The 27707-nt window shown below is 32.1% G+C and overlaps 2 protein-coding genes across 2 annotated transcripts in view; one reads left to right on the top strand and one right to left on the bottom strand.

Annotated features, from left to right (window-relative positions):
• LOC143079069 (histone H4 transcription factor-like) overlaps positions 1-1566 on the bottom strand; it is a 59113-nt gene extending 57547 nt beyond the window's left edge. Inside the window, exon 1 of the mRNA XM_076254226.1 lies at positions 1430-1566. The gene's annotated coding sequence lies outside the window, so the exon portion shown is untranslated. The remainder of the gene's footprint in view (positions 1-1429) is intronic.
• A 7229-nt stretch (positions 1567-8795) lies between these two features.
• On the top strand, positions 8796-26840 carry LOC143079073 (uncharacterized). The gene is made up of 6 exons (XM_076254235.1): positions 8796-8841; positions 14100-14256; positions 15094-16229; positions 20300-20463; positions 22197-22509; positions 26031-26840. The coding sequence occupies exons 2-6, from the start codon at positions 14114-14116 to the stop codon at positions 26222-26224; spliced, it is 1950 nt and encodes a 649-aa protein (XP_076110350.1). The 5' UTR covers positions 8796-8841; positions 14100-14113; the 3' UTR covers positions 26225-26840.
• The last annotated feature ends 867 nt before the right edge of the window (positions 26841-27707 follow it).

A 27707-nucleotide genomic window follows, 5' to 3' on the forward strand; every position in this document is an offset into this window, starting at 1 on the left:
ACTTGATTTCCTCTTTATTTTTTGTGTTTCCAGTTCTTCTTTTCTCTGCAGCTGCAATTGACTCCGAGTTTGTTTTTATATATACAATTGTATAAAATTAATCGACTAATACTTTTGAACAAATTGTTCAGCCAATTCATGATAACTTTGAGAATGTCTGCCCCACATGTATATCACTCTTTTCCCATTTCAAGTATATTTATTAACCGAGAAAAACTGTTCACTTACATATAATCATGATAATATATAAATGTTTACAAAACTTCTAAGTAGTTGATCAATTTTATTCACTAATTGCGATAATTTCTGTATATATTTTACGTTTAATTCCCGATCCGATGGCAATTTATTATAAAACCGGATGTGAGTACGCGTGGCCTACGAACGGCAATTTTGCTATTCGTACCCGCATGCGGGTACGCGCAGACACTGCCTATTAAAAATCCCTACCTAAAATGTACCGTCCCTTCAAAATTTCAAGGGGGTGATCAGAAACACAACATTATTTTTTTAGGCCTTATATACAGGTTAGACTGTGATTTTAAAAACAAACGTTAATATCTTTTTATAATTACAACAAAAAAAAGGTGCGCGAAATGGACATGATTACATTTCCGGATGCGGGAAGCGTGAAAATAAAAAAATAATTAATTCTGTTTTGAAAAAAATAGGTGCGGGCGGGTCCGTCGAACAAGGAATTAAATTGGTGTGGCCTTATCGATTAAATGCAATATGTTATGTCACTATACTAAACTAGGAATGTTTGACAAGTTTTCATACCATAATATGGTTTTAAGAAAACAATGCTCCATTTGGGTGGAATAATTTGTTTTGAAAAACAAAGAATTATACACCAATTGGTCTATATAAATACCATTATATGTCAATTGGTGGATTATACGTCAAATGAGGTAAAATCCACCAATTGGTGGTTATTCCTGACCTGATTGTCATACAATGTATGGTCTCAATTTACGTCTGTCGGTCCGCCTGTTTATCTGTCAAGTAAAATACAAAGAATATATATATGTTAGTTAGGGAATGGGAAATGTGGAGTTGACTGTATCAATTATCATGATTATTTGGACTCTAGGGTACATGTAGTCCAAATAATTATGCCGTCTAGAAAGGCTATTTTTGATTTTGCTGTTACGCTACGACGGAAGGCGTCCAAAATTTTTTATCAAAAAGCCGTACTAAAACGGCATAATTATTTGGACTAGGGTACATGAAAAACCTCATGAAGAAGATAACAATGAAATACACAGTACACTTATCATTAAATTCATTCATTACATCTGCCAATGTCAATATACGATGATATACACCATGTACACAAATTATAGTAAAAACACAAAATTATGAAATTTGTTGACACTTAAAGTGTGAAACAGTAACAAAAACGTTTGTCTAAAATAAAAGTCCGTACACTTTCTAGAAAACCGTGGAAAAACAAAGGACTTGACGCTACATTTAATGGTTTTCTATACTGTTAAGTAGGTGAAAAAAAACTATTCAATATTGTCGCCTGCAGTCTGCATTTTTCCAGAATCGGCGGTCGACGGTCACACTAATTAGCGACAACAACAATTTTAGCGACAACAAGCGTCAACAAGCGACAAGAAGCGACAACAAGAATTATTTTAGCGACAACAAGCGACAAGAAACTATTTAGCGACAAGAAAACATTTTTTTTTTAATTAAAATAAATTATTGCAATAAATATTAAAAGAATATGCAAAAGAAAATAATTTTAGCGACAAGAAAGTTAAAATTGATAGAAAAAAAGGAAACATTATTTACATAATATTTAATCATCTATTATGAATAACAGCCAGTATTACGTTTAATTATTGTATTATGAGATTACTTTTCCCAAGGATTTGTATAGTACTATACAAATCCTTGCTTTTCCTTTGTTTATGTTTAGAACATATTATTTATCTTATAATTTGTTTTTTAGACCAATGAATTATACTGTTAGAATCAAAATATTATATTCCATTATGCCCGCTCCATATATATCGCCATTCGTTTATTCATACTTTGACTTTGATGAAAACAGATACATACATTATCTCACGGGGGGGGGGGGGTAGGGGTGTGCCATTTTTGTCTCAAAAAACATACCCATTTTAATATAACATTCACTGAAATTCAGTACCTATAGTTATATAAATATTTAAGAAAGAATGACATATACTTAAATACAATATTTAAAATATGACCCATGCTTATATAAGCACTAACTCATCATCACTCATAATTCATAAATATACCAGCTACCCTTAAGTTTTTATATATGAATTGACATCGTTTGGTGCACATATCAATAGCATATTTATATATGATATGTAGATCATACCCCAAATCAATATACAATTATCAAACGTAAATGCATTTTAATATAGGATGTCATTAAAAAGGAGGGTCATTTTTATATAAAATCTCGCAAAATTATGACCCATATTTTTGGCACATCCCCGTATACCCAATAATAGGAAGTTACCCCCCCCCCCCCCCGTGCATTATCTTATACATATTCTTCATATTTAAAAATAAAAAAAAGAAGCTCAATCTCTTAAATTTCTTCTTCACAAATGTTAAATTTCTTCATCTACCAATATAATAAAACATTTTAATTAGACATATCTGCTCGTATATTTAAAAAAAACCATTAAATACAAATTTCTTTATATCTAATAAAAAAAATGTTTTCTTGTCGCTAAATAGTCTTCTTGTCTCTTGTTGTCGCTAAAATAATTCTTGTTGTCGCTTCTTGTCGCTTTTTGACGCTTGTTGTCGCTTGTTGACGCTTGTTGTCGCTAATTAGTGAGACCCGCGGTCGACTGTTCCTACGAATTTCAATGATCACGAAGCTATATAATTAAAAAATTCGTAAACCAGTTTTAAAAATAAATTTAAAACATTCTCGGTCACATTCGTGTACCAAATGCGGTAAAGAATTAGCAGCAGAAAATCACAGGCACTTGTCTCAGAATTTTTTCTTATATACCTTAATTAATGTTATATTAAGGTATATGAGGGGGAAAAATTCTGAGACAAGTGCCTGTGCAGAAAATGTATATAAACTAGCGAAGGAGGTTCTTGATAGGGTTAACAGAATACTGAGACAATAATGGGAAAAAAAAACTGTAATAATAGAATGAAAGAGGAATGAAGAATAGGGAAAATAGAAAAAAAGAAGGATAAGAATAAGAACAAGATTAAGAATTTTGATAGTTTAAAATCCAGGCAAACAATAGGATTGTTACTAAATAAACAAACCAATACAAAACAAAACAAACAAACCGTGATACAGACAGGCATTACAAAGCGATAGACATTAAACACTAGAAGAAATAAACTGGAGAATAGAGAATCATTTTTAAAAAGTGAAAAATAGTATAAAATAACGAAATCACTCTTATTTCTTTTTAACACCATAAAAAATCTTGTTATCGGGATATATCAGCCTAAGTTGTTTTTTGGGATATTACAAAGGTTCTTGTATTTCTCGGGAAATCGTGGTATATATACCGCCTTTTTATGATAACAGTAGCACAGCCAATAGTTCAATTATCCTATAATTATTAAGGTAATCTAGGGAAAAAACACAATTGTACATAATAAAGAGTTGTCTCATTGACACTCATACTGGCCACATCTTCTTATATCTATTAAAAACATATCCGTTTAACTATGGTATTTGAAATAAAAATGCAACACATTAATTTTGTCTATAATTTGTTGAGAAAATAACATTAGAAGCTTAATAATAAACTTTGTTGGATAAGTTTATTGTATTGTATTGTATTGTTTGGTATACGAAAAGCTTCAAGGAATAGCTAGATTAAATAGTTTTTAAACATGTATACGAAAAGCGTAATTTAAAAAAATCATATACATGGAAAGCGCAATAGATATTTTCAAAGAAAAAGATGATTACCTACAGGTAGATGCATTCAATTATGAATGGTGTGAGTGCACTGGCGATTCCCGTCCCCCCATTTTTATTGTGTTTGTCTATCAACTTTGATACGGCTTAGAGACCAAAAATGATAAGCAAGACAAGATCTTCAATTAAGTAAATAGTTTTGAAATTGTCATTTTGTCCTTTTCGTGACGATTTTTACCCTCACAAAATTGGTCAGCAAGACAAAGTCTACTAATTACAATAATTGGCAACGGCCCATACAACTAGTATACTAATAGTAATGATGCAGCAATTAAACAATACTACATATCATATCATTGGGCACATTTCGAACAATGAAATGTGCAGTTATAAATAGTTACCTGTGTTTTGTCTCCCTTTTTTGGAAAAAAAAGTGGGTGAGGGTGATAAGGTCAAAAGGTGGAGATATAAAGAGAAACTGTAAACAGAAAAATTAACAACAATAATACAATTTTCGGCATGTATTCAATTCAAGTCTACAATGTTTGAGAGTTTTATTTGTTGAAGATGTAGTACGTAAGCATGCAAAGATGAGCGACTCGGGCTCTTTACAGCCTCTACTTATCTGGAGTTATTGGGAATGAGTTTCACTATCTATTTGAGTGACAGTCTGTTACTGGTAAAATATAAGAAATAACCACACTTCAGAATATTCCAATAGGTATCCATGTGTTGAAAAAATGAAAAGACTTCTTTCAGTTTGCAATATTAAAGTTATGAAGAAATTTTCATCATCAAATTAGTTTAAATATTGTAATTATACCCTTTAAATCTGATTATGTATTTTGCTTCTTGTTACACATATGTATACACGTGTCTGAGTGTTTCAATCAAAATAAAGTATATAAAAAAGAAGATGGGGTATGATTGCAAATGAGACAACTCTCCACAAGAGACCAAAATGACACACAAATTAGCAACTATAGGTCACCGTACGGCCTTCAACAATGAGCAAATCTCATATCGCATAGTCAGCTATAAAAGGCACCGAAATGACAATGTAAAACAATTCAAACGAGAAAACTAAAGGTCTTACTTATGTACAAAAAAAGAACGAAAAACAAAAAGGTAGTTTTTGTTCACATATATATACAAACGACAATAACACAGGCTCCTGACTTGGGACAGGCACATACATACATAATGTGGCGGAGTTAACTGAACATGTTAGTAATTTTGTTATTGGATTTCGACTGTGTTTTCATTTTTATGCTGTTAACCATGTTAACATGAGGAAAGTATGGTGTAATTTTAGATTGGATAGATAATTTCCTCTCCTATAAAGAAGACAAAGAGTTTTCTCCAAAGATACACATTTTGAGAGGGGGGATAAAGCGGATGTGTTATAAATCTGTTTATAAAATGGCACTGTTAAATTTTTAATATTTTAGAGTTCTGATTTTCCCACATTATTTTATAATGTAAAATGTTCTTAAATAACAATATAGTTGTTGTTTTTTTTGACAAATAAACAAGAATTAATTATTTGCATGTTCGAACTATTACCGGTATTTGATATCAATTTTATAACTGTGTGTGTGTTTGTTTTTTTAATCATCAGATTAATGCACTTTTGATTAAATTCAATATAATATTACTGAGTTATAATATAACATATATCTATGTGATGTTATCTGTATCTGTATGAATACGTCGTAGCTACCAATTCTGTCTTTAATACAACGGGGTGAAGACGCCGTCGATTTACTGACGTCTCGTGAGAGCAGATTTAAAGCTCTCAACGCTAGTTTCGCGCACAATAGTGTCCTCAAGATGGTTCCAGTTAATAACTGTGGACACAAAGAATGAGTTTGAGTATTGTTGAGTATTACTGGTGGGAATGTCAAAGCACAAAGTATTGTTCCTCACTTGCTTTTAAGTTATGTTTGTTGCCTGGTAATTTTCAAACTTTTTCGCTGTGATGGTTCGTCTTGGTCTGGCTGATTTTAAGAAGTCGTCTGGATCGATAGCAGGTACCAATCAGAAGATCATCAGATAAATGTACTTTTGTTCAAATAGTATAAAACATATCTATAATGTTACGTTTATTTTTAAAACAAATATATGAACTGATTCCTACTGCTTGCATTTTTTTAATAATACATGGAAATTTTAATCAGGACTACATTTTGTATACGCCTGAGACGCATTTCGTCAACGAAAGACTCATTTTGCGTACTGTAAAAGTTGGTGTTACAATGTGCAAATTTCGTACCGGCAGTCACAGCAGCCATGGCAATTATGTAGACAAGTGGTTGTGTGACGAATATACTATTATATATACACGGATGATTTCAAAATGAAATTAACAAATCTTCTACATCAGGTCCGTTCGCTCCACAGAGAGTCAACTTGTCAATCATTGTCAATGTGAACATATCACAGCCACTATCCAGCTCAAATCCTCTTCCAAATATTTGAAAGTCCCGAGTATGTACTGGTTACCTAAATTACACATACAACTATTTCAAATTTTGTTTCATCTGCATCACTTTAATAAGATGCTTCGCTGAGCGCAGCCACCGTGACGACCACTGAGGTCGAACCCTGAACAGTTCAAGTGTGGCAAATTTGGGCACACTATTCAAGCTTCATACTGTCTGAATTTTGATTGTGATCAAATTTTGACATAAAATAGGTTGCTGACACAGAATATATGTGGTGAAAGAGCTTATAAATCTATTACGCAATAATAATATATTGCAATTGAAGATTTCCTCTTGAAACTTTTCAAATATTCAAAATTTGATAAATTTGAAATAGAAAAAAAAAAATGAATCCCTTAAGAAAATTGTACACACAAAATCATCCCCCAACTTATTGAAACCCCCCCTTAACGCAATAACCCCAAAACTCAATCCCAGCATTTCTTTTGTAGTATTGAACCTTGTAGTATTATTTCAGAGCGACCCATACACTTAAAATGCTTCTTTTTGGCCCTTTTTGGGCCCCTAATTCCAACATGATTGGGACAATTAACCTCAAACTAAATCCCAGACTTCCCTTAGTTATATGGAACCTTGTGGTTAAATGTCAGAGAGATCCACACACTTACACACACATTATTGTCCGAAAACTAGAAAAATGCTTGCTTTTGGCCCCTTTTGGCTCTTAATTCATGAACTGTTTGCCCCATAACCATTAAAATAAATCCAAACATTTAACTTGTGGTATTAAACATTGTGGTACAATTTCAGAGCAATTGAAATACTAATACACCATTTATTGTCCTGAAACTAGATAAATGCTTGTTTTAGGCCCCTTTTAGGCCCCTAATTGCAAAACGGTTGGAACCATCATCCCCAAAATCACTCCCAACCTTCCTATTGAACCGTCTTAAATAAATAAGTTAATGTCCGTAAATCAATGTGTCTTCGGACGACGCAGACGAGGCAGACGACGACGACACCATACCATTATACGATTCCAAAAGATTTTTTGATGTCGTATAACAAGTGTTCTTCTAATCTGTCAGTGCTTCTACCTCCCTCACTTACAGTACTTCTTTCAAAGACCTTGTTACTATAATTTGTAATAAAGCGTATCAGTCAAAATAATAGTATTAGTTATTTTTCGAGTATTAAAAAATCTTTTCATGTTTGAGATAAAATACGTGCTTTTGGTGGTACTTTTTATTCGGTTGACAGTTATGATTTTGCTACTCTCTACACTAAACTTCCACACAATCTTATCAAGAAAATCATTATGTACATCAGTGCTATTAATACATATACATGATATAGTCTAAAACTAGAAACCGAGATTTTCGCTTGACATGAACCTTTAAAAGTTGTTTTAAATACAAAGTTACAGAAATGGTACATATATTTCAGCACAACTAATAGACCCCTTAACAATTTAAATCTGCAATTTTGCGGAAGCAAACTATTATTCTTCCCTCGCCGGGATTCAAAATCATGCTAGTGGGATATCGAGACAACATCGCCTGCCTCAGGCCGCCTGCACTGTGTCCAGCGCTCTAGTCCACTCGGTCACCTAGCTATATACCATGCTCGAGATACCATGTAGACAGAATTCAGCTTTCTGTAACCTAGTGCAATCAACTCCCTCTTCATGCCTTATACATCATAATACAACTTTAGATTCTAATGACGGTACAGTGATTACAGTGGTTAGGCCACGGTACCGAAAGGAGATTTTGGTGGCTAAACGGTCTAGAGCGCTGGAAACAGTACTAGTCAGTGCAGGCGATGTTGTCTCGATATCCCAATAGCAATAGTTCGACTCCCGGCGTGGGAAGAATAAAATTTTGCGGAAAGTTTACATAGTTGAGATGATATTTATAGTAATTATCAATTATGAACATGATGAATGAAATCAGTGTTTTCATCCGTGCGTTACCTTCACTGGTGATTCAATGAGTGGAGATAATTGACAGATCAGCAACTCTCACATGTCTGCACAGCAAGTTCTTTAATAAACATGTAATTAAATAGATCAATTGAAGTTGTCATTCTGTAGTCTGACCATCAAACGATGTAATTGTTATATTTCGTATTAATTGTTTCTTTGTTTCATTAAATGTTTTGTCTACAATATCTTTATATTCATGACAAAATCCCATCACAATCTTATAATAAATTAGTTATAGAAACTGGATTGTATTATTACATAGCAAATATATTACAGAAACATTAAATGTAATTCCTTTTATAAATATTTCCGATAACAGATATCCTTCATCAGCATGATCAGTAATATTAAGATGTAAAATGAATCCAGGTGAGTTCAGGTGACTGCAGTCTGATCTCGGATTTGTTGAACATAATTTATATTCAATTTCTATTTATAATTATTCGGGATTTCCGAATAATCTACTTTCACTATCGTCGTTAACGTACGTCACGTCTAGCCGACAACAGGTATGAAATAACTATAACAATGTGCCATGCCGATATCTCATTTTCTTCTTCTTCTGATTTTGTCATTTGTCAGTAACAAGTGCACACATATTCGCTTACTGGGCTAAATATGTCAGACATTCTAATTTCTAGACTAGTCACTGAAATGTCTGACATGATTATGTAACCAAGTAAGCGGTATCATGCGGAATATCTGCAATATTGTAGCACTTTTGGGAGTCCATAAATCATAAAGTGCTATTTTGTTTATATTTTGCTTATTTTTTTATTTCAATGCCATTTAACTCTCTCCAAAAGTTGAGCTCACTTTTGGGCTTAGGTCAACAATACGTAATCTCGTTGTTAAGAAGAAAAGTTCTCTCGGTTCCTCGGTTATTATATGAATATGCTTATAGAAATTTTTTAGACAATTATCCGCATATCCATTGTTGTTATTTCTTATTATAAACACTAATCGCTTAAACAGAGGCTGTTTTTTTTAGGTAAATAATTTTTTGCTACTTGCACTAGGAAGTATAATCACGGATTGGTATCCCTTACCGAAAAAATCAGCCTCCTGCAAATAGTTGCTGCAGGTCTGCTGCGAACTTGCTGCAGACTTGCAGCGAACACAGAGTCTGTGTTTGCAGCGTGTTTTCTGCAAATACGCTGCAGGTCTGCTGCAAACAATTTACCATGCAAATGAGTGTTTGCTGCAGACCTGCTGCAAACATTTATATGCAAATGAGTGTTTGCAGCAGACCTGCTGCAAACATTTTTATGCAAATTAATCTTTCTCCTGCGTGTTTGCAGCAGACCTGCTGCGTGTTTGCTGCAGACCTGCTGCAAACATTTTTATGCAAATTAATCTTTCTTCTGCGTGTTTGCAGCAGACCTGCTGCGTGTTTGCTGCAGACCTGCTGCAAACATTTATATTCAAATTATTTTTTCTCCTGCGTGTTTGCTGCAAACTTGCAGGAACTACATAAATGATTTTACAATATTAACCAATTAATTAAGTCATGTTGTGTATACACATCACATTATCTTTATTACACAGTAAATTATGAAAAGTTTGGTTACATACGTACATACAATAATTAGAATAATTTATCATTTGCATAATTATCATAGCAAAGGTTTATTCCTTTAAAAAATAATTTAAAGATTTCTTGTTGTTCAAGTACGTGCTAAAATGAATTGCATGCATATCTAAAATACGAAAAAAGGTTTATTTGAAATTTATTTTGTGCATATATCATGTATATACTGCTTTTTAATTTTTATTTTGTGCATATATACTGCTTTTTAATTAATATTTTCACATAATATAACAACACAATATTTTAAAATAAGTTATAATCTCCAAACATTCTCGAGTGTACTGTATAGTTGTTACATGTTTGAATTTTTTTTTCAAAACTTCATGCAGGTATTTTATTGCAGGGGACAAATTTCATATATTTACACGTCTACGAAGAATCAATACTTACAACAAATGTCTATGAAAACTTTTCTTTTAATTCCCAACCTAAAATACTCCCTGAATACTTATACATTGTATGATAACATGACTCAAACACCTTCAACATTTTCAAATTTCAAATCTGTATCTTCCAGGAAGTTACCAATGGGCATGCTCATTCGTTTTATGTAATTCTTGCAATGCTCTTGCAAACATATAGAATTGTCAAAGATTCCTGCAATCTAGCTGCGAACATCCCTTAAATTTTAGAGTTTCCTGCAATCTTACTGCAAGCATAAAAGTTTCTGCAAACTTGCCGCAAGCTTGCAGCAAAAAGCTGCAATGTTTGCAGGAGGTTCGCAGCTAGCTGCAAACTTCTGCAAACATTATTCAAAGGGTTCCTGCAAGCTTTTTGTTTGCAGCAGACCTGCAGCAAGTATGCTGCAGACCTGCTGCAAACATTTCAGTTCTGTAAGGGATCAGAAGTCTAAATTGAAATTGTCCTCATTATTCAAGGACATCAAGGTATATAAAAACAAATGAATGTTGGATTTATGTTTATTCAAAAGCAACATAAGAACACAGAACACCAAGACATCACAAAGTGATTAAAGATAAATTGCTTAAACTAGAAAAATATGAACTTCAATTTATAAGAAACCATCAAAGATTTCTATCAAGAATCAAATTATCCAGATGACAAAAAAGTAAAAATAAACAAAGAGAAAAAGTTGACTAGGTTCCTTACATGCACATGGACATATGAACATATGATGGGGTTAATTTGGAGCTGAAAGTTGCCTTTGAGAGAAATCAAATAGCATTATAGGAGAACCTGATGTTTGTGTTATAAAAAAGCCAAAATAAATTCAGTATGTGTAGTTTAGAATCTTTGGTGTCACCACAAAATTTTAACTATTAATTACTCAATCAAGCTAAAGAATAGCTACTTATTGATTTCTTAAAAAGACAACCCATTTTGGTCCAATTATAGAGTGCAAGCAAGAAGTACAACTACTTCAGGGTTTTAAAGATCATTATTATGTTATTGATAACAAAAGTGCAACATTGTGCAAACTTATTTAATTATGATGGTAAATTCTAAGGAAAACATGTACAAATTACTTATTTAGTTTATAGTAATGTATTGATACTCAAATACCATGATTTGCCTATCAAATAATATATGCAGATATATTATATATAGTGGCTGTTATTTTATATTCAGATATCCAAGCCATGTCTTTACTTCAGCTCCAGCTTCCCATTGGTATATGTCCTATTTCATTTACTTTTAAATTTACCAATGACTGGTCTATAGTAGGCTAGATTATCAGAGTTGTTATAAAATCAGGAAACAATTTGCAAAGATAAATTGAAACCTATTTTATTTTCAATATTTTTTTTAAACAAGGCTTTGATTTGACATGCATTATCAAGATACTACCATTCTAACTGCATGTACATGATAACTTTTTGCATGTACATGATACCTTTCATCACCCAAATGTGTATGTATTTTCCCTTGAGCCTTCACAAAATATACCAATATATTTAAATAATAATGAGATGATATTAGTCTGTGTCAATTAATAGATTGTTTATTGGTTGCTTAACATCCAGTGGCAAACATTTCATGCATGTTTATGCATATCAATTAATAGAAGCATAGCTTGTTTCTCTATGACAATTTAGAATAGCTCAGCATTTCAATCTTTCTAGTTGTTCACTGGTAATCAACAAGTATTATAAAACGTAATACACATTTGTAAGCTTGATTGATTGTGGCTCGCTTGCTTAACTTCCTGGGGCAAATATTTCATACCTTGTATTGAAGAGCACAAATAAATAGATAGCTTCTGAAAGACATGTCATCTGAAAAGAAGAACTTAGAAATATGACTGCCATTGAAAAAAGAGAGTATGTCAGATAAAACAGAAATTTTGACTTGAAACCGGCAAAATACGGACCCCTCATATCATGTTGTAGCAAGGATCTTAACTACCGTGAGCAGAGTAAGTACTCACTCTTCACGAGGATTCGGTAACGTCCTATTACAACCGGATGCGTATTCAGTATAAAACGAACGACCCACTATAGAATGACCATTGGGTTAACTGTCTGACGAGAAAAGGCCATGGTTAAGCATTTTTCTATAACCCAGTCAGGCAAGTCGACACTTTCGTTAGATGTTTGATAAATAAATGAATATTATGAAACCTGGTTACCAAGAAAAGTAAAAATCAAAACAAATTCAACGTACAGTAAGTTAATGGAAATAATTCGATATAGATAAAATGCAATATATGTATATCGGGATGTATACACACATTACACATTTCTGATTAATACATGAAAAACTTACAATATATCTGACAATAATATAATAAGATAGAAGCGACATTTGCGTAAATGTGAAAGAGATAACTACTAATAGTTGATCGTCATGCATTGGCGGATCCAGGGGATGGGGGTTCCGGGGATTGGAACCCCCCTTTTTTGGCCAATCAATGCATTTGAATGGGGACATATAGTTTCCCCCCTTTAAAATGGCTGGATCCGCCCCTGCAGTCACGTTCACAATTTTATACACATATTGAAAAACTCGTTTTATTTGGGGTATATGAATTTCTTACTGATGATGAAACTTTATTAGCACTGTTTCTTAATATAAATATAGAATGAAATTCAAAACAGTGTGGCTGTGGCCATTGATTGACACATTAAATTCATCCATTGACTGGGACAATTTACGTGAACGTTTGTCTGTAACGACCACTGTTCACGACGTACCTACGATAGACATTTAAACTGTGGGGTCACCAAATGTTTCTTAACGTCTTTTATTATAAAATAATTCAAAAAAATAATCAGGAATAACCTTTATGTTTTAATTGATATAATTGATATAAATCAAAACATCGTGTTATTTCTGATTAGTTTTTCGAATTACTTTATTAAGGTGTTGAGAACCTTTGGTGACCCCATAGTTTAGGTGTCTTTAAAAAGTACATAGTGAGCAGTAGTTGTTACATACAAACGTTCACTAAATTGTCCCAGTCAATGGATAAATTTAATGTGTCAATCAATGGCCACAGCCACACTGTTTTGAATTTCATTCTAAAGCAAACTTAAAATTTTGAATACGATTTAATGAATATGTCTTATTAATTTCAAAGGAATTGCTTTTATATTTGAATATGTGACCTACTGACATCGTTTTATCTACTGGAATTTCTAATGAATGACATAAATGCAACATTGCTATTGCAATCTAACTATATGACTTTTTTCTCCACAACTATACCACAAAGGACGATTTTTTCTTTATATGATTATGCCCACATCTCTTTCAATATTTCAAACAGTAATCATGGTGATTTCGATCACTTCTTTCTTTTCACCATAGGTACCTTAGCTTCTCTTTCAACACTTTGCCCGATTTCAGAAAAATATTATATAAGATAAGATATCTCATATATTTTATAAAACATCTTATATATACGTTATAAGATATCTTCTAAAGTTTATAAGATATCGTATAACGTATAAGAGATATATTATGAATATTTTTCGTACAAAATATCTTATATACTTTATCAGATATCTCATATAATTTATAAGATGTCTTAAATAATTTTCTTTATAAGATATCTCATAAATTATATTATAAGATATCTTATACACTATATAAGATATATTATAAAGTTTATGAACATGATGAGATATCTTCAAGATAGAATAAATAGTAAAACGGCTTGCCATAAATGACGTCAATAATTATGAGTATATCGACTATATATTTTGGTTTCAGGTTTTATCATTGCAATGCCCACTTCACAGGCACAGCTACAGGCACAGGCACATGCAGAGGACATAAAAAAACTCCAAGAAGAATTTCGGAGATTAGAAGATCTTTGGAGATTAAAAGAAGACGTTAGTAGAAAAGAAAAGAAAAAACTATTATCATCGTAAGTAGAATTATAACACCTTTTTGTGTCATATATAAAATTTTATCACAATCACATGGTCAATTTTTGGAAAGTTGTAATGTTTTGCGCTAACTTTTAAGTGTTGGAATTTTAAAGTATATTTTTTTCTCTTAATATCAATGACTGAATTTTGTTTTATTATGGTATTATGGCTTTTTGTACCATGTAAGTAGTTGATTGTTCTGTGTTTTTTGACATTTTTTCTTTGTTTGTTTGTTGGATGTTGCTATGGGTTGTAAGTCTGTGGGATATTTTGGACAATATGTGGAAAAAACCAGATGAACGTCTGGACAAAAAATAATATGTTGAGGAAAAACAGAAATTGTCGCAATAGGCGACAATACCAACATTTTCTTAATTTACCACTTTTTTATAATAAAAACCTGGATAAAACAGTTATGTGTGGTGTATATAAACGCATCATAGATACCAGGATCCCCTATCATGCCTATGCTGACATGATATTCTGTTATTAATAGTTATGGTCTTTTCTGTTGAAAAACTGATAATTAAACTGATAATAAAACGTTAATATTGTTCAAAGGTTGTGCCCTTAAAACCACAAATTTTCAAATTGTACATCGGGCTAAGCTGTTTTCAGTGCACTTCAATCTCGTATTTGATTGAATTTTAAATTCGAGTGCCACTGAAGCGTCTTGCATAGACTTTAGTATCTTTGATTGTTTTAACACAGAGTGTTTTAGTTATCTTTCAAATAATATATTCAGTGTTAAATGACCTTATAATTTTTTCTCATTGTGTTCAATTACTGCCGTATAATCTTATTTTAAAGTCGATTGTTTTACTTAATTTTAGACTTGCGATTATATTAAGTGTAGTGATAGTACCATGTATAGCATTATCCTTTTACAACATGAATAGGCTGAACGAATACGACCAACAGTTTAAAGAATTACACAAAGTTACAAAACACATTGAAGAGTTAAAGAAGATAAGTAGAGATGTTCCATTTTTGAGAGGTAATTTAACAAATGTTGAGAACAGAATTGGTAAAATTAAACAGTTTATGCCGAGTGCAGAAACGGATATTGCATATTTAAAAAAGGAACTTGAAAATATGAGTTCAACAGAAAATAAGGTAAAAGATATAGAGTCTTTTGTATCCTCGATTGACGATAAATATGTTGAGCTTACAAAGTTATCAGACTTTCAAAAAGAGCAATGGCAGCAGTTTAATACTTCAATTGAAACCACCAAAAGCCAAATTGTTTCATTATCGAAAAATGCAAGTGTTGCAAACAGTACGCTGGCACCTATTATTCAAAATCAGACAGAGCTTTTTAAAAATATAACGGATTCTAACGTAAGGATGTTAGAAATTAATGACAGTGTCAATAGTATGACCTTGCGTTTATTGGATGTGACTAGGAATATAACAGACCTTCAGCCTCAGTTAGAGATCGTTGGTAAAGCTGCTGCTGAAATGACTGAAATGAAAGAAGATGTAAACCAACTTGAAACAGACTTGAGAAATGTTACGTCTTCTTTGTCCACAATGAATTTCAAAACAAAGGAAGCTGAGTTAAAAGTATCAAAGATGTCAACAAAGGTCGACGAATATAGCAGTGTTGTTAATGGTTATGAGGAAAAATTGAAAACACTTCAAGAAGAACAATCTGAAGTTGATGACAAAATTAAAATGTCAAATGAAAACACCAAAAAAATAGAGAATGATGTATCGGACGCGAAAGACCGGGTTGGTGAATTAAAGATAGAAGTGACTGAAAGTGACAAAAATGTAAAAACTATAAAATCTGAAATAGACGAAGCTGCTTCGAAAATACAGAAAGAGATGTGGTTTTGTAATGTTAGCATTGACACCCTTAATAATACGATTGCAAATCTGTCCAAAGAAGTCTCATCAAACGCAACGTATATAGAAAACACAGTTCCATCCTTGGTTTCTATTGTAAAAACCTTACAGACCTTAGGTAATAATATCTATTTTAAGATTAACAGTTGTTAAAACAGTTTTTTCAAATATATTCAGTTGAATGTAATTACTATAATCTTATTGCGGCAATTTCGTAAATGAAAAAAATATTTGTTCCATGTGAAAATGATGATCATGCTTTGTGCACGAGTTTGCTGTACTAGTATAACATTTACAGAAAGAAACATATAATATGTTTGAAAATTTGATGGAACTCGGACATAAATTTGAAATAAAGTACTGTGTATATATGTTACAGTGAATTTGTATAATCAGTGATTATGTAGAATTCCTGAAATTTTCAGGGATTATGTAAAATCACTGGCTAGTTAAGGGATTATATACAATCAATAAAATGTTCAGGTATATGTATAATCACTAGAAAAAATGTCAGGGATTAAAAATTATAACTGAAATGATGAAATAGTTTTATTTATAAAGAAAATTAATAAAAGTCAAATAATGTATTCTATAAAATCATAATCAAACATCATTATTTACATAATTGTAAAACGTTAAGCACAATATATCAAAATGATAAGCCTAATTTTTACAAATGTTACGCACAATATTATATGCTTCACATCTGTTTTTACCACAATATCCACATTTAATTTTTTTTTTACAAATCGAATCGGATTTTACGACATGCCTTAGAGAAATAACGTGTTCAGTAAAAACAGTTGAAGGTACCCCCCAAAAAAGGGAATAAGCAACCCTGAACTTGTTCCAGCAACATGTTTTGTGGCCAGGCGATATCCTTTTTCAGACTTTTTGTGAATAATTGCCATTATGATTTTTGGTTTTCCCTTTCCTTTTTGTATCCCGTGGAATTGCTATGAGAATATTACACCAAATGCCAGTTCCTCTACAATTTTGTTCTATTTATCACCCCGTAGTTTTTCTATACATTTAGATGCTTAAGTTCTCTCAGTTTGAATTCTTTTTCATTTGAACAAACAAACAAAAAACACAAAACAGTTGTTCCATTATCTTCTTCACCATTTGTTTTACATGTACCACAAACAACATGCTCTGTGGATTTACAAATAGAACATGAATATCCATTTGACGCTGGCTTTTGATAAATGAACAATACACGTAAAGTTATCGCTATAAAGGGAAATATGACAGTTCTTGTCCATTCGTTTTTGATGCGGTTTGTTAATTGATTCCTCTAAGTTCAGTATTTTTGTGATTTTACTTTTTGATATTATTAATTTTGAAGTCTTCAACATTATCTCGAAACTTTATGTTGGTTATATATTTAAGATCACCCTCTGTATTTAAAAGCAAAACTATTTCAGGTGGCAAGGAATATGAAAGAAAAAAATGATAATTTGTCTATTATAATTTTTTTATCAAACAAATGATCCTTAAATTATTGATAATCCCTGAAATCATATTAGGGAATTTGTAGAATAATTATCAAAATGTTCAGTGATTATGTAAAATCACTGGTCATTTTCATGGACTATATATAATTACTAATGATTTTAGTGATTCTACATAACCCCTGAAAAATCAGAGATACTACATAATCCCTGATTATACAAATTCACTGTAACATATATATACATTTACGCACCGAAATATAAAAGATCGAAGCAATGATTAAACTTCGCTTCTCGTAATTTACTTGTAAGGTCCTTTGAGTAAATACGAGGGCATTTGTTATATCATGTAATTGACAAAGCAGAAAATTTGGAGATAAGCGTAAGAAAAACAAATTTGAAGTCTCTTTTAAATGACTGTGATTTATTTATACGATGGCGGATGGCAAATTTAACTATTGCAGTGCGCTATTTAAAAAAAAACAACATGCGTAAATGAGTTTTTACATTAAGAAAGTCGGTTACTATATATATCAGAATATAAAAGAAATTTTGTATAGGTTTTATTTTTTAAAGTTGAAGTCATCCGTTTTTTGCATTTAAAAAGTTTAGTTCTTAACCCATTCAATATTTAATTTAAGCTTTCGGTAAATGAATGATAATTTATATGATGGTCTCTCACTTAAAAATTCGAAATTTGGTGACTATGTTGTACACATCCATCGAATGAGAGGTAAAAGATACACCAGGTACAGTTAAGTTTTATCTTTTCTTACATCTAGAAATTGAAAATAAGGGTCGATTGAAAACAAAGCTTTACGACAAAAGATATGATTTCAGCTTCCAAAATGTGAACTTTTCCTTTTTATGTAGCAACATTCCAACAGCGTCTGCAAACGGAGTATATATCTCCCAATTGAAACGAGATTCCCGGGCTTTTGTTCCCGATAATGATTTCCTGGATAGGGGGTTGCTGCTCACAAGGAAGCTATTAAACCAAGAGTTCCAAATGGTGAAGTTGAAATCATCCCTCCGTAAATTTTACGGACGCCATCACGAGTTGGTTGACCGTTATGGAATATCCGTTTCACAGAAGCCATCGGATATGTTCATAATTTCGTTACTACAATCCCGTTCCCTTTTCACGAATGTAACCTACCGATTAGACTATTTACCGGGTTTGTAATAACATGAGCAACACGACGGGTGCCAAATATGGAGCAGGATCTGCTTGCTCATCCGGAGAACTTGAGATCATCCCCAGTTTTGTGTAGGGTTTGTGTTGCTAAGTCTCTAGTTTTCTATGTTGTGTCTTGTGTACTATTATTTGTCTGTCTTTTTTTTTTTGCCATGGCGTTGTCGGTTTATTTTTGATCTACCAGTTGAAATGTCCCTCTAGTATGTGATAAAAAATAAAAGCAGCTCTCTTTTCAAATACTGTTATTATAATATTACCAACGGCTGAAGTAAGTCTTCGTACTATGCTTAGACTCAGGACACCTGACATCTAAAATCACGACAACAGTCTCCCAACACTATCTCTTTTTTTTTATTTTGATATTTTTAAAATGTCTCCCAACATATTTCTATTCTACCAATGTCAACAAATTAAAACACAATTTAAAAAAATATCGCATTTATTAAAAAAAAAATAGGGAAAGGAAATTTAGGAAATAAGGATTGATTTGGTAAAGTGTCCAGCTTTTTAAGTAGAAAATCAACACGATTTTTTGGGGAAAAGTCATGCTTAACGTTTACTTTTTGTACCTAGTAATAATCGTTCTGTATTAACACTGAAATATCATTCAAATCCGGCTATAATTAGTGATGCATGAACTGCTTTACATTCAGCTTGTTTGCTAAAATACACATTTTATTAAATAGAAACTTTAATGCTGTTGTAATTAAAGTGAAGTAATTAATATCTGTTGTAAAAATACACATATATGTAAGACTGATGCTCATACATGTGTCTTAAGTAGTAATTAGGAAAATCTTATTTTGGTAGAATTTGTTTACGTCGAATCAAAAAAATATTCTAAAAGTAAAACAAATTATTACTGATATTTGACAGATTAATGTCTAGAGAAAAAGGAACCCTGATTCTATGAATTTAAAAAAAGAACACTAACAATTCAAAAGTCGAAGAAAAAACATCAACACAATGAACAAAAAAAAGCGTCACGAAAAAAAGATAATCATCAGTCACGAACGATGATTGTCTCGGCTGCTTTGGTAGGAAAACCAGGTTATGCTTAACATGTGGCACTTGTCGTATTATTCATGGTAATTTCAGTGACGAGTTTCATTCGGTGAGGAGATAGGGACAGGTGGGCTACAACTATTATAACTTATTATTAGTCATATTCCAAAACATTAAAAACCAACTGATGGTGGCTTCCATTAAATTTTCAAAGGAATGACTTTAGCTTAACCACTAGGAACATCCTTGATCAAACATCTTCAAACAAACAGCAACCATCTTTTAAAAAAATCATGAGAGGAAATGTTATCTATGGAAAACATTAGAGATATACACTACATATCTGCTATACAGAAATGGAAAGTTCACAATTGGAAAGCTGAAATCCTTTTCGAATTAAATAGAACGACAAAAATGAAGTATTTTGAGTGGATCATGAACAATTACATCTTGAAAAGGGAAATACATTTTGGCAGATTTCAGCCTAGCCTCTTTCAGATTATATGTAGCTTAAATTCTTTTTAATTGCAGCTGCTTTTCCCTGGATGAGTGTAGTATCTGTCGTTGACGTTTTGTTAATACTTGTATTAATCGTTGTCAATTTAAATAATCATCATTGGTATGTTGAACACTCCCAGAACGATATGCCTCAAAATCCTAATGGAAATGGACATGACAGAAGACAGGGTAACGTTGTAAGTATTTCACATCTCATTTTGCTTATACTTAACATTCAAAGAGATGCCAGATGTAGAAAACGACTGTCCCGAATTATTTCACATTATTTGTTTGGGGTAATTCAATTTTACTTTGCAAATGTTTTAAGAATTCTGTAGAAGAAACCATATTATATAAAGTAAACACAACATATCTTCTTAATAAGACTAAGCTAAGAATGAATCCAAGTAAATTGATAATAAAAACAGTTCAAAATCCGTTTTACAATTATACTCTTTATTGAAACCAAACACATGATTTTAAAATATGTGAATATAACAATTATGTTAGACACTTACAATAATTGTCAAAATAAATGAACGTTTGTGTAGAAAGCACATATAACTGGCGATATACGTTCTTGAATTGGTCAAGTCGTTGACTTAACTTCTGTTTTTACGATGTTAAAATTATGAAAGGGTCACGGACTGATTGGTTATTAACCAGTCTGTTACATAAAAACATTATTCGATGCAAAATTTGAAGAAGGAAATACCAAAGTTTTCAATTTTCCATTGATTGATATTATAACAAAATATTGACTGCTGTACCCCTATTTCTGTTTTACATTTTTGCCTATTATGTATGTTTATTTTGTTCATACATCGTTGTGAGGATAATGGAATTTTATGCGATTGTCATACAAAGAGAGGTTTATATAGCTACTAGTATTTATATAGATAGCTATAAAATACTTTTTTCCACATAGAAAATTCCTGTTACAAGTCAGGAATATGACAGTTGTGATCAATTCGTTTGATTTGTTTTAGCTTTTGATTTTGACTTTGCCATTTGATTGGAGACTTTCTGTTTTGAATTTTCCTTGGAGTTTTGTATTTTTGTTAATTTTCTTTTGATACCTTCAATGCAACATATATCGATACAGAATTAAGAATACTTAGTATTTATTTTATTGTCGGATTTGACAATTAAAAAAAAATACCCTGTAATTTAACAAATACATTGTAAATTGGCAGTACTCCTTTCCTTATTTGAAATGGCTCAAATTTGAAAAACACATACAGGGTTATAAAAACCATCTCATTTTGTTTTTTTTTGTTCTGATTTTGGTGAATAAGTTTTCTTTTACTCGGTTAGTCTTTATGAAATTGTACTTATTATTGATATACATTGTACTAGTAATGATATTTATTTATTTTGGTAGTTTTTTTAAGGTTTGTTTAGATTTTAGCTCGTCATCCAATAAAACTTTTTTTTATGCGCCCATTTTAACGACCTTAACATAGTTTATTATTTAATTTGTCATTTCATATGCCCGTTTACGGGACGTATTATAATATATCGTTGTCCGTCTGTCCGTCCGTCCGTCGTCAACATGTCATACAAAAATTCATAAACGCACTCACCAATTTGCAGGAAACTTTAGTGAATTGTTTATTTTTATTAACATGATCTCCCTTGCGATTTGTATAAATTTTAGAGTTTACGTTTCCGAGGTAGGGAGTTTTATTCATTTAAAAAGTGGGGATTTTCCAGTTTTAAGACAATTACTCAAAAATGGTTATAGCAGTTTTCATGAATCTTTGGTGAATTGTTTTATAAATTCAAGTTTTTATGTTTTATGTTTCGGAATTTTTTATTCATAAAAAAGGGGGATTTTCCAGTTTTCGTACAATTCTTTGAGCAGTTATCATGAAACGATTTTCAAGAATTTTTGTTTTTTTTCTGCATTTTCGTAATAATGTTGTAGAGGCCACAGAGTATACTGGATAGGATTCACAGAGTTCCGGTCTTAGATAATAAAGTATGTGTATTGAGTTTTTACTCTGAAACTATGAATTTGCACAAACAATTGGTAGAATTGGCTCTAGCAACAAGAAGACGAGAACACAACATAATCCAGTATCTGGTCAGGAGACATGAAGACATCCTAACTATTCCAAGTGCAAGATATATCTTTGTATTTGTCGACTTCAATGAACGCAATGTGATCTTAGAGAACCCTGGGCAAGACTTAGGCGATAAGAAGCTTGTGACTGTACAGGCTGCTCAGAAAATTGGTGGTAAGGTTTTATACACAAAACGATTTTACACATTTGATATCTCATTAAAATATGTAACTTATTAAACCAAGTTTTCAACACTTAAGGATGTAGACCTTGTTTTAGGAAATGCCTATTAATGTTTCAATGATGTGTTTGGGAAAGTTTAGTTTCATAAATGTATTTCAAGCATTTACCAGAAACACAGATTAAAAATAATCTATGTAACTTAAAAGCTTAGAATATATATATATAATGAAAATGGTTGACTCAAACGTACTGATGATTTTAAGAGTTATTTTCCTTAACTTAGGTCTACCTCCTTAAGATTGTACATAAGCCTCTTTATGAAAATGCAGGAGACTTGTTTGTAATGCTCTATCTTTCGTATAAGGCATACGACCTAATGTGTACTTTATGAAAAGTATCATTAAGTTACTTTAAGATCATAACACAATGTTCGCTACTTTACCCATATTTTTGACAGTTTTACCTATTATGTCTGTTTGTTTTGTTCACACATTCACATACTAATGTCAATATAATGGAATTTGATGCGACTGTCATACAAGGGAGAGGTTTAGCTAGCTATAAGACCAGGTTTTACATCTGAAAATGCCAAGTCAGTTATATGAAAGTTATCCATTCGTTTGATGTGTTTGAGCATTTGATTTTGTCATTTGATTAGGGATATTCAGTTTTGAATTTTCCTCTGCGTTCAGTATTTGGTATGATTTTGCTTTTTTATACGACCGCAACAATTTTAATTTTTTGGTCGTATATTGCTATCACGTTGGCGTCGTCGTCGTCGTCGTCGTCGTCGTCGTCGTCGTCGTCGTCGTCCGAATACTTTTAGTTTTCGCACTCTAACTTTAGTAAAAGTGAATAGAAATCAATGAAATTTTAACACAAGGTTTATGACCACAAAAGGAAGGTTGGGATTGATTTTGGGAGTTTTTGTCCCAATATTTTAGGAATTAGGGACCAAAAAGGGCCCAAATAAGCATTTTCTTGGTTTTCGCACTATAACTTTAGTTTAAGAGAATAGAAATCTATGAAATTTTGACACAAGGTTTATGACCACAAAAGGACGGTTGGGATTGATTTTGGGAGTTTCGGTTCCAACAGTTTAGGAATTAAGGGCCAAAAAAAGGGCCCAAATAAGCATTATTCTTGGTTTTCGCACAATAACTTTAGTATAAGTAAATAGAAATCAATGAAATTTAAACACAAGGTTTATGACCACAAAAGGACGGTTGGGATTGATTTTGGGAGTTTTGGTTCCAACAGTTTAGGAACTAAGGGCCAAAAAAGGGCCCAAATAAGCATTATTCTTGGTTTTTGCAACATAACTTTAGTATAAGTAAATAGAAATCTATGAAATTTAAACACAAGGTTTATGACCATAAAAGGAAGGTTGGGTTTGATTTTGGGAGTTTTGGTCCCAACAGTTTAGAAATAAGGGGCCCAAAGGGTCCAAAATTGAACTTTGTGTGATTTCATCAAAAATTGAATAATTGGGGTTCTTTGATATGCCGAATCTAACTATGTATGTAGATTCTTAATTTTTGGTCCCGTTTTCAAATTGGTCTACATTAAGGTCCAAAGGGTCCAAAATTAAACTTACTTTGATTTTAACAAAAATTAAATCTTTGGGGTTCTTTGATATGCTGAATTTAAAAATGTACTTAGATTTTTAATTATTGGCCTAGTTTTCAAGTTGGTCCAAAATTAAACTTTGTTTGATTTCATCAAAAATTGAACACCAGTCTAGATATGCAGTTTGAAGGAAGAAATGTTATCCTACACGGCCACTTTATACCGACACTGATCCCACTAGTCTAGATATGCAGTCTGTTGAAAGACATATTATTCTACCCGTCCACTTTATCCTGACATCGTACCCACCAGTTTTTGTTCGTAATCCGTAAATGGGAACGACTTTGGTTTGACCAAGCCGGGATTCAAACCAACGACATCTAGCACCAAATCACTCATGTCCTTTTTAACTTTTTGGATTCGAGCGTCACTGATGAATCTTTTGTAGACGAAACGCGCGTCTTGCGTATATACAAAATTTAGTCCTGGTATCTATGATGAGTTTATTTAATTGATCCCGTCAGTATGATATTGTTCTATTCTATGTCATTCTGATATATTTCTTTATGAATTAGAAAATACGTTGAACCACAAAAGTCAAAATTATTCAATCGCGTAGTGGAATGAACTATTTGTGGATTCTTATAAATTCTATATAACTTTTGGACTATTTTAAATCTCGGTCTATTTCTGAAATTAATTCTTACATACTTTTGATTTTTTAACTCTGTATGCTAAAATTGCCCATGTGAAATTTTAAAATTGTTTGTATATAGATCTATATACATTGAACAACAAATATATGTGACGTATAAAATTTTCTGACGTGAGACACGTCAATCAATGAATGTGTTTTTAGATAGATGTGTTTGTGTTCTGTTAAATTGTTCCTTTTAAAATTATTACACGATGATGACTGCTGTACCCGTATTTTGACTATTTTATTTACTATGTCTGTTTAGTTCACGCATCATTGTATTTACAATGGAATCTGACGAGACTGCCATCAAAGGGAGAGGTTTAGCCCTATAAAACCAGGTTTAAGCCACCATTTTCTACATTTGAAAATGCCTGTACCAACTCAGGAATATGACAGTTGTTGTCCATTCGTTTTTGATGTGTTTTGTCATTTGATTTTGCCATGTGAATATGGACTTTCCGATTGGATTTTCCTCTGAGTTCAATATTTTTGTGATTTTACTTTTTTCTGTATCACCAAGAGACATTGATGCAGTCCAATGAAACTGAGACAGCATTCTTACGAAACCAAAAACACATATTAATGTTAAACAGAATGAAACGTTAGAAAGCTTAGTAATTCCAAGTGAAGACATTAAAATAATATATAATGACAGCCATTAGGACCTTGATCATTCTGTTGCACTTTAAATGGACCGTCGTTTCAGACAAATTATTGTCATTTTAATAGGTAAGGGGTCAATCTTAGTTCGTAGTTGACCTGCTGTCAAACATTATAAAAGTATAGCCGAAGACATCGCATTGATGTTTTATGCCTCCACTTTACAACATGATATTAATATGAAATCTGTTTTTATGTTTTTGTTGCTTATACGAGTAAAGGAGGGACGAACGATACTAGTAGGACAGTCAAACTCATATATAGAAAATAAACTTTACAATGACATGGCTAAAAATAAAAAGACAAACAGACAAATAATAGTACAGAATACACAACATAGAAAACTTAAGACTAAGCAGCACGAATCCCATAAAACACTGGGGATGATCTCAGGTGATCCGGAAGGGTAGGTAGATACTGCTCCACACGTGGCACCCGTCGTGTTGCTTTAATATGTAATTAGAAATCCGGTAAATAGTCTAATTCTGTAGGTCATATTCGTGAACTTTCTTTCAACATGCGATATTATAATTAGAAATAGTTTTTTAATTTAAAAAAAACGTATCAAATATTTATTTTACAGCTGATGTATTTGTGACATATGTGAGGGACAGAGGATCAAATCAGTTACTTCCGGGTAACTTGTATAACCAGGAATTGTCTGCTTTTACAAGTCATTTCGTCTTAAGGGGATTGGAACGCAACCAGAGATGTTTCAGTGTATATGAAACTTTTAACAGCACACAAAAAGAATCTATTGGCCGGGCAATACCATGAGACGTAATACTTTTTAACCATTGACACGTGTTGACACTTTTTTAAAAAATCATTAATATTTTAGGCAACTGGATGTTTTTATTTCTTTTCTTTTTATTTTATTTAAACGGTGAGGGATCATTAGATAACAAACTCTAAACAATTTTAGTTGTGTTTTTCTTACGTTATGCTGTATTTTGATTTAATTTCAGTTGATGCATGAAACCTATTAATGTACTTACTTGCATTGTTAAAATGATACTATAATATACATGATACCGATGTCCGTTCATATCACATATATGTTTCCTGATAATCTCCATTACGATTTGTGTGTGTGTGCCTGAATAGTGATGTAACTGAAATGTTTTTTTTCACTTGCAAAAAATATGAAGAGGATCTTTACTTCACATGCTTCATAATTAGAACAATAAAATGTCAATATGTTGCATCATTAAAATCATATCTGACCAAAACCCTGGCTTACTGGAGAAGCGCTTGTAGTTTAGATTTGTTTTGTAAATGAAAACTTGTGAGTGCTTGTTTGTATGTTACTAAATGTTATGCAGTTTCTATGTATGCTTGCGTTCTGTGTTCATTGATTTTGACTTTCATGTTAAAAGAATTCAAATATGTTTATTTCAAAGTTTTAAATCCATGCATTATAGTTTTCGATAAGACTATGAAAAGCAGCATGGATATTCGTTCAAATTGAGAAATGAAATGGGGAATATGTCAACGGGACAATGACCCAACCAAAGAGCATACAACAGCGAAGGCCACCAATAGGTCAGCATTAAACGCAGCGAGAAAATCCCGCACCCGGAGGTGGTTCTCAGCTGTCCCATGAATAACATTGTGTACTAGTTTAGTGACAATGGACGTCACACTGAACTCCTAAACATATAAATGAAATGAAGTTTAAAAACACAAAAAAACTAAGGCCAGAGGCTCCTGACTTCGGACAGGCGCAAAAATGCGACGGATTTAAAACACGTTTTGTGATATCTCAACGCTCCCCTATACATCTAGCTAACATAGCACATAGCAATACGCACTGTAAAACTCAGTTTAAAAGAAGTCCGAGTTTGATGGGTTACAAAAAATCTAAGCAAAATGACAATGCTATATAATCATGATAATGAACCAAGGATATTCTATGCTATTTTCCCATCCTTTTAATAAAAAAGGGACTTTCACCGATGCCAGTTAAATATTGACAAAAGAGTTTGTTCCGGCAAATAGAGTCGAATATTGTCAAAAGCATTTGTTCATGCAAATACAATCAGTACACCATTAAAATGAAGGCAATCAAAATTTCTTTTCCTACTTTAAATTTAGTAACACCTGGTATGAAGAGTATGCATTTTCCTACTCAGTCTATTAAAAAGTCATAAAATACAGAAAAAGAATGATTTGGATCATGAAAAATTGAATGGAACATATTATAAACAATGCAATATATAAAACAAATGCCTGAAAATGATGCCTTTGAAATATAAAA

This window comes from Mytilus galloprovincialis, chromosome 6 (assembly GCF_965363235.1).
Source record: "Mytilus galloprovincialis chromosome 6, xbMytGall1.hap1.1, whole genome shotgun sequence".
Taxonomy (NCBI): Eukaryota; Metazoa; Mollusca; class Bivalvia; order Mytilida; family Mytilidae; genus Mytilus; species Mytilus galloprovincialis.

Coding starts and splice junctions, on each gene's coding strand:
- LOC143079073 (XM_076254235.1), top strand. CDS start 14,114: ATGCCCACTTCACAGGCACAGCTACAGGCACAGGCACATGCAGAGGAC. Junction 14,257..15,093: donor AAGAAAAAACTATTATCATC/GTAAGTAGAATT, acceptor ACTTAATTTTAG/ACTTGCGATTATATTAAGTG. Junction 16,230..20,299: donor AAAAACCTTACAGACCTTAG/GTAATAATATCT, acceptor TTTTAATTGCAG/CTGCTTTTCCCTGGATGAGT.